The sequence below is a fragment of the Ursus americanus genome, chromosome 14 (genome assembly GCF_024610735.1).
Source record: "Ursus americanus isolate L20-20 chromosome 14, mUrsAme1.1.p, whole genome shotgun sequence".
Classification (NCBI taxonomy): Eukaryota; Metazoa; Chordata; class Mammalia; order Carnivora; family Ursidae; genus Ursus; species Ursus americanus.
Window position 1 is genome coordinate 40272509 of NC_142140.1, and position 12793 is coordinate 40285301.

The 12793-nt window shown below is 40.2% G+C and overlaps 1 protein-coding gene across 9 annotated transcripts in view; it reads left to right on the forward strand.

Moving 5' to 3' along the window:
* The window catches only part of MAP4 (microtubule associated protein 4), a 176989-nt gene that overhangs the window by 49076 nt on the left and 115120 nt on the right, over positions 1-12793 (forward strand). For 8 of the 9 annotated variants that reach the window (XM_045778482.2, XM_045778481.2, XM_045778484.2 and 5 more), the window contains one exon: positions 11213-11454. In XM_045778482.2, the coding sequence (XP_045634438.2) occupies positions 11232-11454 (223 nt within the window). In that variant the 5' untranslated portion in view covers positions 11213-11231. Of the gene's footprint in view, positions 1-4668; positions 4819-11212; positions 11455-12793 lie in introns of those variants that run through there. The other variant, XM_045778488.2, reaches the window with a different exon arrangement.

The window sequence follows — 12793 nt, forward strand, 5'->3', positions numbered from 1 at the left end:
CTGCTCCAGTGTACTCTGTAGTCCATTAGCTGAAACTTGTATATTGAGTTGTTCAGAACTTGTATACATACTTAATGATTTTTGTCTACATGATGGGTCAATTACTGAGAGAAGTATATTACAATATCCCCCTAGAAGGAGGACCCATCTGTTTCTCCTCATTAATGTCAGTTTTATGTTTTTGTTTTATTTTTATTGAAGTATAGTTGATACACAACGTCATGAGTTTTGGCTGTACAACTTAGTGATTGGACCAGTTCTTATGTTACGCTGTGCTCACCGCAAGTGTAGTTACCATCTGTCACTATACAGTGCTGTTGCAACATTATTGACTATATTCCCTATGCTGTGCCTTTTATTCCCATGACTTATTCATATCATATCTGGAAGCCTGTATTCCAGCCTGGAAGCCTGGAAACCCACTCCCCCTCACCCATTTTGCCCATTTACCAATATTAAATATTAATCTTATATGTACCTAACAAAATATCTTATCCCCTCTGTCTCCCTCTCCTCTGGCAACCGTCAGTTGGGTCTCTGTATTTATAGGTCTCTTTATTTATAGGTCTCTTTCTGCTCTTTGTTTTGTTTTTTAGATTTCACATATAAGTGAAATCATACAGTATTTGTCTTTCTCTGACTTATTTCACTTAACCTGATACTCTCTAGGTCCATCCATGTTGTTGTAAATGGCAAGAGCACATCCTTTTTTATGGCTGAGTAATATTAAATTTGTGTGTGTGTGTGTGTGTACGTGCATGTGTGTGTGGTGTGTATATATCACATCTTCTTTATTCATTCATCTGTTGTTGGACACTTGGATTGCTTCCATATCTTGGCTGTTTTAAATAATGCTACAGTAAACATAGGGGTGCATTTGCCTTTTTGAATTAGCGTGTTTTTTTGGGGGTGAAGTTTTATGTTCTTTAAATAGCTGTGTTGTTAGGAAGATACAAAATTAATATTTAATATTGGTAAATCTTAGTGAATTGAACTTGTCACTTTATTTCTACTAATGGTGTTTTGCTTGGTCTCTCTCTCTCTCTCTCTTTCACACACACACGCCCCAACCCCCGGCTGCTGTAAGTGTTAGCAAGGGCCATAGCATATAGGAGCCAGCTCTCCTAGAGGTGTCTGGGGAATTATGTCCCTTCCCTTCACATGGCTCTCAGCCAGTGACTGCCTGATGAGGATTACAAAAACCTGACTCCCTTCCCTCATGGTGGGGCTGGCTCTGTGGTGTGGTTGTGCTTCATAGCTTCCTAGACAGGAGGCATAGGCTCTAACCTTTAGCTGAAACCATAGTTTTGGTTCTCTTCCCTCCCTTACAGGTTTCTCCTGAAGGCACTCCCTCAGTAAATCACTTGTATAAGAATCCCTGTCAGGCTCTATTTCTAATAAACTCTATCTAAAGCACCTACCTTCTCAAAACGGGAGAATTTGATCTCTTTCCAGTGTTAAGTTTTACGAACTCTGCCTTATGTTTCATTTCAGTGAACTTTAAGTAGATTGTTGATTAATTCAGTAGCTCTCAGTTGTGGGTGCCCTTCAGAGTCAGCGCTTAGAAACTGAATTGCCCACCTCTGTCCCTGAATGATTCTGATCCAGTGGCATTTCACTTTTATTTTATTTTATTTTATTTTATTTTATTTTATTTTATTTTATTTTTAAGATTTTATTTATTTATTCGACAGAGATAGAGACAGCCAGCGAGAGAGGGAACACAAGCAGGGGGAGTGGGAGAGGAAGAAGCAGGCTCACAGCGGAGGAGCCTGATGCGGGGCTCGATCCCATAACGCCGGGATCACGCGCTGAGCCGAAGGCAGACGCCTAACCGCTGTGCCACCCAGGCGCCCCGCATTTCACTTTTAACTCAGATCTTTACTTCCATTTCAGGTGAAATGTTAAAAGTTACATTAAGTATTAACATGAAGATTCCTTTGACTTTTCACTCTGCTTGTTCAGTTTTCACTTAGTATTATTATTTTTACTTTTAGGCCTTTTTTTTTTTTACCCCCTCCCCCCATTTGAAAGCATCTCTAAGGCACTTTTATGTTAAAGGCAAGTCATTTACTACCACCACTAAGGTCTTTCTACAAAATGCCTGCTAAGTACTATAGAGTTTATGCCTTCCTCTTTCCTGCTCAGAAGAGCAGGGCTACTGTACCCCAATGCTGATTCTGGGCCCAGGACCCACAGTGGAAGAGCCAGGAGTGTCCTTCCAGCTAGGCAAGTGTCAACCCCAGCAAGAGAAGGCTCTGTCATGATACGGAATGGAGCACACCCGGCAGGATGCATGTGCAGTTGAGATCCTACCAGGTGTTACTACTGTACTAGATGCCCAGGATAAAAGGTGAAGAAGATGTGTCCTTGTCATCTAGGAACTGAGTCCAATGGGACCCTGGAGAAGACACACATTGTATGTGTCTATGATAAATAATTGCAGAATTATCGGCACATCTTCATTCTCCTCTTAATTCAGTCTTCCATTTTCCTTCACTTTCACTGACATCTAAAACAATAAAATGTAGCACGCTATGGCTCCGAGCTTAAGAGAGGATCTTCACTTGGCTTGATGGAGAGTTTTTTTCTTAAGTAGTTCTCAAAAGCTAGGAGCTGATCAAGTGTGAATACTTTTCCCCTTCACCCAATTTCCCCAACACCAGGTAGTCTTAAAATTACATAGTATGTTTACTACTCTTTGACAGACATATGTGAGCTGATACTATGGAGATTTCACATTTTAATAATTATAAAAGTTTTAATATTTATACAGTGATGTTAACATGATGGTGGGTAGCTTATCTCTTCAACAAAATGCCATTTGTTTCTGCCATGTTGCATCATGTCGTTGTGCTTTTCTAAAAGCAGAGGGCTATTTTTATTGCCCTGCCTAATAATGATAAGATGACAGGCTTGGAGAGCTGGCTTGTATGGTTACTCCTTGTTGGCTTTCTTTTCATAATTGCAGACAACCTGATGGCTCTGGCACAAAGCTATGTTTGGAAAGAAGAAGAAATGGGTTAATATGCTAGTTAATGGTGACCCTTCAACTTTGAATATGTTTATTCTTTTTCCAGTTCTGAAGAGTTTTTTGTAGTTTTAGCACCTCTGATTAATTTCATTAAATTAGACCTACTTTTTTTTTTTTTTTAAGTAGACTCCATGCCCAGTGTGGAGCTCCGTGCGTGGCTTGAACTCATGACCCTGACATCTAGACCTGAGCTGAGTTCAAGAGTCGATGCTTAACCAGCTGAGCCACCCAGGTGCCCCTAGACCTACTGCTTTAATTTTTTTTTTTTTAAGATTTTATTTATTTGTCAGAGAGAGCGCACACACAAGCAGGGGGAGCGGCAGGCAGAGGGAGAATCAGGCTCCCCTCTGAGGAAGGAGCCCAACTTGGAACTTGATCCCAGGACCCTGGAATCACGACCTGAGCCGAAGGCAGATGCTTAACGGATGGAGCCACCCAGGCGCCCCTGCTTTTTATTAACTTCAGTCATACCGTCTTAGAATTCTGTTTAGCTAGTCCCTTTGTTTTGTTGGTTTTTGTTGTTTTAGGCCATCTTCTGTGTAAAGTTATCCACTAAGAGAAGATACACACATGGCTTAGACATGGTCCTTCCCCTTTGCGATCTAGCAGTTACAGGAGCCGACTGTCAGACTGTTTCAATAGAAATACAGGTGAAGTGTTAGTTCTCAATGGTGCTGGGAGAACAGATCTCAGAATAGGATCACAGAAAAGCTGATAGTTGATGTGGGCCTTGATTTCAAGACTCTGACAAGTGGGAAAGGAGTGAGGAGGATTTGTAGTGTGGAGAGCAGTATGAATAAGGCCATGTGGTGATAATGTCAGTGATAGGCTTATAAAGTGGCAGCTGGTCTCCGGTTGACTGAAGTACAGGGAGAGCCTCCATGGAAAACCACCGATGGCTGTGGTAGGTAGGTCCTAGAGCTGGGTCCTGTAGGGTATCACACAAAGGAGTTCAGAGTGTTTTTTTCCTAGTACGGATTGGGGTCCTTTTAAATCAGCTGAGATTTTTTTCCCTGATGTTCAGGACTCCTCCCAATTGCATTTATACTTTAAAAGGTAGGGCAAAAAAATAGATCTGGAAGTGTAGTGATGTCCTTGCGTCAGATAAAACAGAAACTATAAAATTCCAAGATTTTATCAATTCTGTCACACCCTCCTTGTGTTTCTGGTATTTGCTGGGTCTCCCCTTAGCCTGATTCTCACTCTAGCTTCATTTATAAGTGACTTGTTTTTTCTGGTTCCTTTTTTTGTCAACTGTTAAAGTGAGGGAATTGGAGCCCAGATTATTTGAAGTGGTGTTGTTATAAAAGCCTTTAGAGATCTTAAGTATTTAGAAATAATTTTTGGATAGGTGTAGGGAAACTCTGAATGTGTTTTGGTCTTAATTAGACTGAGGGAGAATAAATGGGATGAATATAACATTTAAAAAAACTTTTTTGCTTTACAATTCAGGGGCATTAGCTCTTGAGCATCATCTTAAGATTCACTCTTTTTCTTTTTTTAAATGGAAATAAAATGGAAGAGTTGCTCTTAAGGATGGTTATAGCAGAAATGTAAGTGCTGTGTCATTGTCAGTCTCTAGTTTTGGCGCACCTTACCAGACTTCAGCAGACATCATGCTGAGTGGATCACATGGCTAACAGTGGGAGGTATCTAGTGTAGATGATTCTTCTTGGAGAAATAGGTTTAAATTCCCTTGGACAGAAATGTGGCAGGCAGGTGCCTGATTAGAGATCCAAAATGCATTCGGTCAGGACTGAACACAAACTGCCTGGATAGTTCCCGTAAGTAAGCAAGCTAGGCTTTCAGGCTTGTGCTTCAAGGTTTTGTGTATGTGAATATGCGTGTGCATGTGAGTGCAGTGTTTTTATGTTCGAGGACAGGGCTCCCTAAAATAGCAGTGGGAAAAGGAACTCTTTGTTTTGGGGACTGCATGGAAGTAAAATCCATGTGCTCTTCCGTATAGGAATGTCCCTAGGCAATGGCCTCAACTCTTCTAGTAATCAAGGACTTTTCTCCTGTTGCTAATCCTGTGATGAACAGGACAAATAGTGGTTCGGAACAGAACCCTGTGGAGCCTGCAAATACTATCAGTTCATAATAGTACAACTGTTGTCCTTGAAGTATGTAGGGAGGTACCTGGAGGTGGAAACTTCATGTGTTCTGCAGGGGCTTGGGGCTTATTGCTAGGATCATCAGGCTGTTGCTGAGCTGCACCTTTGCTGTTCTGGTTCCGGGGAGGAGCTGGAGAAGTTTCGACTAGCCTCGGGCATCACATGTGCCTGGGAGCTGTGTAAGGTGGTAGCCGATGCCCATACAGGTCCTTAATAAAGATTTGGTTTTACTTTGAATGAAATACCATTTTGATTGAAAGTAGACATCAAACTAGTTTTCTAGTTAAATAAATTAAAAGCAGAACACAGACATCAGACAAATAAGGGTCAGCTTGCTACGTAATAGACCTCTGAAAGAACTTCATTAAAACCAATCTGAGGAAAAAGAGTCCCCATTTAGTAACTGAAAGTTTGCTAGGCAAACTGAAAAAAATCTCATGTTGAATATGAAATCTTCATGATGCAGGCTGTACCACCAACCTGTCAGATTATAAATGGTCTCTGGAACTGGCTGCGATGCTGGGTTTCTTCCAAGCCTGAGGAACAAGCACTTCATTTTGGTCACAGCAATCTCACTAATGTCCTGGGGTAGCAGCTTGGTGTTGGCCTCAAAATTCTCTGCTGTTTACATCAGTCATGCAAAAAAAAAAAAAAAAAAAAAAGATACAGAAGAAGAAAATATAAGTCCCACTTATCTTTTTAGTTCTATATCTTTTTTTTTTAAAGATTTTATTTATTTATTTGACAGAGATAGAGACAGCCAGCGAGAGAGGGAACACAAGCAGGGGGAGTGGGAGAGGAAGGAGCAGGCTCCCAGCAGAGGAGCCTGACGCGGGGCTCGATCCCAGAACTCCAGGATCACGCCCTGAGCTGAAGGCAGATGCTTAACTACTGAGCCACCCAGGCGCCCCTTTAGTTCTATATCTTGTCCATAATTCACCCCTCTACCCCCAGTCCTCCAAAAAACTGACAATATCAATCATGGAGAAAATTTAAGTGAGCATTATGAGCAGTCTTCTGCCTTTAAGAATTGTTATTAAATGTTTTTTTACTAAGTTGCTTATTTGGAACTCAGAAGCATTTTCCTTAGATAATGTAATAAACGATAATTTCATTTCTCAACTAGGCCAGGTGACTGAAGAAAATTTTTTCCTTTCTCCTAAAACTGACGGGAGGTAATATTTTAAAAGAGCTTGCCTTGGCATTGTATTACCTCCCTTTCTTTGACGTCCTAGGGCCTCTGGGACCACATACCCTCTCCCTACTTTGATACCTTATCCAGATCTGCTTTGTTCCCTGAAACGTTCCATGTTGCTGAACTAGTATTCTCCCTTTTCACACTAAAACGAAAAACTCGGATACTTTCCGTGGAATTGATCTCCTGGATTAAGAGGAAAGTTAACTTGAGAAAGAACTAAATTCACACTAAGGTGGAGTGATGGACCTTCTGGGATGTAAGTTCCCTTACCCCCTTTGACACTTAACTGACTGAGCCACCTGGGTGTCCCTACCCCCTTTGAAACTGTGAAATAGGATTCTATACTTTTAAAAGGAGAATGCTGGCTACCACAAGTGAATCTTGGTACAGATTTGGCTGATGTGACAGAGTGAAATGAAAATATGATAGTGGTTGTGAGAAGTGTTTCAGTATGTTGGTGGGAATTAGGCTTCTGTTCTTTTTCATCATAAGTTTTCTTGCTCCACTTTAGCTTCCAAGCAGCACCTTTGGGAGAGGGGAGGGCGGGGGCAGGGGGTGGGGAGGGCAGTAGACAGGCCATTTGCAAACGAGATCACTAATGGTAATTTCTCATCACACAGAATGAGCGCAGATCTGGAGTGAGTGACGGACCTAAGATCTTCAAGAGGAATTTTGGGACCTTAAAAAGTTGCCCATACTTCTGTGTATTTAAATTAGATGTGAACACTAATCTCTATAGACCTAGAAAATAGTTTAGTTTAGTAACTAATTCCAGAGTTTGTAATCTAAAGTAAACCATACAACAGAGGAGATGCTTTGTGACCTCATTGTATCTTTTTATTTACTCTGTATGAGTACATGGCTATTAATAGTCAGAGGATAGTCAAGAGACCAAAATTCTGTTCTGTGCTTCATCATCTTGTCATGTCATTTCTTGTCTTTGTTCACGTATTTTCAAAACTGTTCTCACCAGATAGTTCCACTTTTGTAGGCATGTAGTCAGAATGAGAGATCAGATGTCCAAAGCGCTATGCTTGAAAACTGTGTGTTCTCTTGGTGCCTGGTTAAATAATATGGGGCTTATTTTCTGGCAGAGTGGTGTCAGTCTCCTTTGATGTTAGCCAGAACTGGGTGGAGTTTCTTAAGCTCCCGTCAGATTTGCTCAAGCAGGGCACTGTGCAGTGATGAGTTTGTTTTTAGTCTCTCCGTTTGCCAAAAAGCTTTTGCCTTTTAATAAACCTCAACCCAGTTATAATTGGGAGTACTTGACGTATAAAAGTCACACGTGCACATTGAGGATCTATATGCAATTTGTTTGTTTATTTCTAATTTAAGTGATGAATCTAAATTATAAGCAGCTTATAGAATAATCAGCCTCAGGAATCATTTAACATACCGCTCTCATTTTACAGATTAGGGAACTCAGCCCCTGAAGGTGTCTCACTGAAAGCTTTAGATTAAGCTGGTGCCTCAGTGAGGCAGAGAAACTTCTGTACCCAGCTTTCTTTTTTTGCCTCCTAGTAACAAATCCTTTTAAAGGTAAAACTAATACAAATAAGAAGAAATAGTATAAATAATCAAGAAGAGATCTTTTTTTTTTTTTTTAAGTAGGTCGTCCTCATTCACAAGTCTATATTTTTGGGTCTTCCTGAATATCCAGATTTGAGAATAACATTGTGTCATACCCTTTTGTCCATAAATTACATAACTCAACATTTTAAGGCATAACTGAATATTAAGTGACCTTAAATGGTTCTGTAAGTGTGGGATGAAATGCACCCATGAATTCATTAAAATCAATTTTGAAACACTGGCAAAACCAGTTTAACAAACCTGTAGAACACTTAATGAATTTATTATACTTGTATATATTTTAGAATAGAATAACTATAAAATTGAGTCATCTCTTTAATTTATTGAAAACTGGGGCTTTCTGGATAAAAGCCAGTACTTTCATTTTCCATAAGTAGAGTGTGTGTGTGTGTGTGTGTGTGTGTGTGTGTGTGTAAATCATACTTTTATTTATATGTAGTGACAAGAAAGGAATATCTACACTATGTTGAGATACAGATGCTGGGTGGTTGGCTAGATGGAGTCAGAGCCAGACGACCTTCCTGCTTTCTAGCTGTCTAATTTTCTATCGGTTTTACCTTCTTAGGCTGAATTTAAGCTGCTGTTCATATTCCATGAACCTCAGCCCAGGAAGTGGTTTGGGAGGTTGGAGTGTGGGTGAAGAGGGAAAGATTACAGTGGATAAAGAGCTGCCCTTTGAGAATATGCACTCAGATAAATGAGACTGAAAAGATATTGTTGGTTTTGTCTGTTTTTTTACCTGTGTCCTAAATTAGGAAGTTTGAGTGGATTCCATGAAAAAGGTGTCCTAGGTATGTATTACGGAAAAAAATAGAGCTATTGTTAAGGATGGTACAGATGTCCTTTCAAGTGCTGAAACTTTGAAACTGTTTAATTATAGTCATCCTTAATTATTTTTGGTTCATAATAGGTTTCAAATGCTAACTGGTAATAATAGTTATCATAAAAAAGGGAAAAGCAATTACTTTTTATGGAACTTATTGACATTAAATTTGTCAGGCTTTTAAAAAGTTCTTTAATGAGTCATTTTTCAGCATTTTTCCTGGCAGGATCTGGAGAGCAATCATACTTTATATGTAAAGTAGCCTGGGTGGCATATAGAATAGGAGTGCCCATCCATATTCATGGGTCGTAAATGTGTTATATGCATGCTACTCCGTATTGATGACTATGATAGGAACTTGTGTGTGGAGACAAAGTTGAAGATAGAATGACTGCTCCTTGGTGTGTATTTCTTTTTCCTTTAGTAAATTTAGTTGGAGAGAGGTGGACAGTGGAGAACGGTTTTAAAGAAGGGCCTTTATTTTTATTATTTTTATTTTTATTTTTTTTAAAGATTTTTTATTTATTTGACAGAGACAGCCAGCGAGAGAGGGAACACAAGCAGGGGGAGTGGGAGAGGAAGAAGCAGGTTCCCAGCGGAGGAGCCTGATGTGGGGCTCGATCCCAGGACTCTGGGATCACGCCCTGAGCCGAAGGCAGATGCTTAACGACTGTGCCACCCAGGCGCCCCCCTAAAGGAGAGTCTTTAAAAATGGCTCAAATCATAGTAAATTCTGGCTTTTCAAAATTTGGGTTGAGAAAAGGCTGTATGTACTAGTTGAGATACTTTGGTTGCAAGCAATAGATTGAGTAAATTAGGCAAAAGAAAGATTGGAAGGTTGATCACTTAGACTCGAGAAAGAAGACAGCCAGAGCAACTGAACAGCAGCCACTTGGTGGGTCTTCCATCCAGGATGTAGTTATGAAATACTGCTTTTCCAGCAGTCCTCTTCCTGGTCATGTGCCCACCACCACTGGGGTGGCTGTTGGTGAATATAGGGGGAGATAAGGAAGAATAAATTTTCAGGCAGACAGAAGCAGTAGCTATCATACTATGCAGCTAAGGATTTCTTTCATTCTTTTTTTTTTTTTTTTTTAAGATTTATTTATTCGTGAGAGGGAGCATACACGTGTGTGCTGCTGTGCAAGTGGGGTGGAGAGGAGGGGCAGAGGGAGAGAAAATCCCCAAGCAGACTCCCCACTGAGTGCGGAGCCCAATGCAGGGCTCCATCCCAGGACCCTGAGATCACAGCCTGAAGCGAAATCAAGAGTGGGATGCTCAGCCGACTGAGCCACCCAGGCACCCCTGTGCAGCTAAGGATTTCTATTTGATTTTCCTTTGCCTGCTCAAGAAAGCTGAGTCTTTTGGAGTCTCTTATTAAGTCAGACCTTTTGAAAGCAGAGATAGTACCCGGAACACTTTTTATTTCCCCACTGTGCTATGTATGTATTGGGAGCTCAATTTATTGCAGGCCCTTTGGCATATTTACTACACTATTTCTGTATTTTCTGGGCTAGTCACCTGCAGTTTTGCCTGTAGTAGATTATACTTGTTAACTTCAGGTTATGCTTAAAAATTGAGAGCCCCATGTTCTGAAAAGATGGTGATGTATGTGACCACACAGAGGGGCTGCCACCCCTCGCTCCTCAGGGAACATATCTGTGTTTTTCATGCCAACAGGGCTATGTATAGTTTGGTTATTGGAGCTAGCCACAAGAAATTCATGAAGAAGCAGTATTTAACCTCAAAAAAATAAGTCTTCGTCAAGAAAGGTGACTTCATTCGCCTGGTAGTAATGTAACCTTTTTTTAATGGGAATATAATGTAATCTTTTTTTTTTTTTTTTAAGATTTTATTTTATTTGTTTGACAGAGACAGCCAGCGAGAGAGGGAACACAAGCAGGGGGAGTGGGAGAGGAAGAAGCAGGCTCCTAGCGGAGGAGCCTGATGTGGGGCTCAATCCCAGAACGCTGGGATCACTCCCTGAGCCGAAGGCAGACGCTTAACGACTGCGCCACCCAGGCGCCCCAAATGGGAATATAATATAATCTGACCTCCTTTTGTATTCTTTTAAGAATTATTCTGGGACATGATTTGGAAACGAAGATACATGAGATAGTTGTTTATAAGACTTGAAATCAAAAGACCTGCTTTGAGGCTTATTGGCTGTAAAGGATATATTAATTTTTTTATACTTAAAATTTTTTTATTAATGACAAAGACAAAATGGGTCTTGCTGTGTTTACTTCTGAGAGACGAGAATGTTTACTTTGGGTAAGACTGTTAACTGAGCTTTAATTTTCTAGTCTGTGAAATGACGGAGCCTCTTCTAGCTCTCAAGTTTAAATTTTATTTCTTTTTTGGTTTAGAAAAACTGAGAAGAGTTTCTAGGAATGTGTTTCCCTTTGCACAGTGCTCATCTTATGAAACATTTTCTCCCCCTTAACCAGGCAGTTGCAGTGGTGCAAAATGGCTGACCTCAGTCTTGCAGATGCATTAACAGAGCCATCTCCAGAAATTGAGGAGGAGATAAAACGGGACTTTATCGCCACACTGGAGGCAGAGGCCTTTGATGATGTTGTGGGAGAAACTGTTGGAAAAACAGACTATATTCCTCTCCTGGATGTTGATGAGAAAACCGGGAATTCAGAGTCAAAGAAGAAACCATGCTCAGATACAAGTCAGGTTGAAGGTAAGTAGTTAAGCCAAGCTGCTGAGAAAGCAGATTAGGGATTATGCTTTGGGTCATAATCTTAGAAACCTTGAGGAAACTGAGCTGAGTTTTTTAGGATAGGCTAGTCACTTTCTCGTTATCTAAATTTCTGTTAGAAACCAAAGGGGTAGGTTCATTACTCTTTAGTTGAGTGTGTGTTCATGAAACTGTAGATTACTTTTAATCTAAAGGTTTCTTCTATAGTCTCAATTACTATAGAATCTGCCTCGTTTCCTAAATTAAACTGTCCACTGTGCTTTTACTGTTAAAGTAGCTTTGTGAAAAGTCAGATATATAAAATTCTGTGTTTACATCAAGACTGAATTTGGAATGGAATCAGATACCACTTGATGTCTTTGGGAGTAATTCCAGGGCAGGATTAAACCATGGATTAAATCTTTTAAAAGAGGTTTGCTGCTTTTATATATTGCTGGGTCAGATTTGCTACTATTTGGTTGAGGATTTTTGCATTTTTGTTCATGTGGGATATTGGTCTGTAGTTTTCTTATGATGCCTTTGTCTGGTTTTAGAATTGAGGTCATACAGCATCATAAAATGAGTTGGGAAATGTTCCCTCCTGTTCTGTTTTCTAGCATAGTTTGTGTAGAATTGATGTTTTTGTCTTTACTGTTGGATAGACTTGGTCAGTGAAGCCACCTGGGCCTGTAATTTTCTTGGTCAGGTTTTTTTTTTTTTAAAGATTTTATTTATTTATTCGACAGAGATAGAGACAGCCAGAGAGAGAGGGAACACAAGCAGGGGGAGTGGGAGAGGAAGAAGCAGGCTCATAGCGGAGGAGCCTGATGTGGGGCTCGATCCCAGAACGCTGGGACCACGCCCTGAGCCGAAGGCAGACACTTAACCGCTGCGCCACCCAGGCGCCCCCTTGGTCAGGTTTTTTGTTAGGAATTCAGTTTCTTTAAGAGATAGAGAACTCTTCACGTTATCTATTTCTCCTCAAGTGAGCTTTGGTAGTTGGTATCTTTCAGGGAATTGGCACATTTCCTCTAAGTTGTCAAATTGATGGAGATAAAATCGTACTATTACCTGATTCTTTTAATGTCAGTAGGATCTGTTTTATGCCCCCTCTTTCATTCATTGTATTGGTAACTTGTGTCCTCCCTTTTTTCTTGATGAGTCTGGATAGAGGTTTTTTAAAAAGATCCAGCTTTTGGTTTCATAGATTTTTCCCCCTATTTTTCTATTTTCAATACCTGCTTATATCTTAAATATTTTCTTCTGCTTGCTTTGAGTTGATTTGCTCATTTTCTGTTTTTTTTTTTAAGATGACAGCTTAGATCATTGATTTGAAACATTT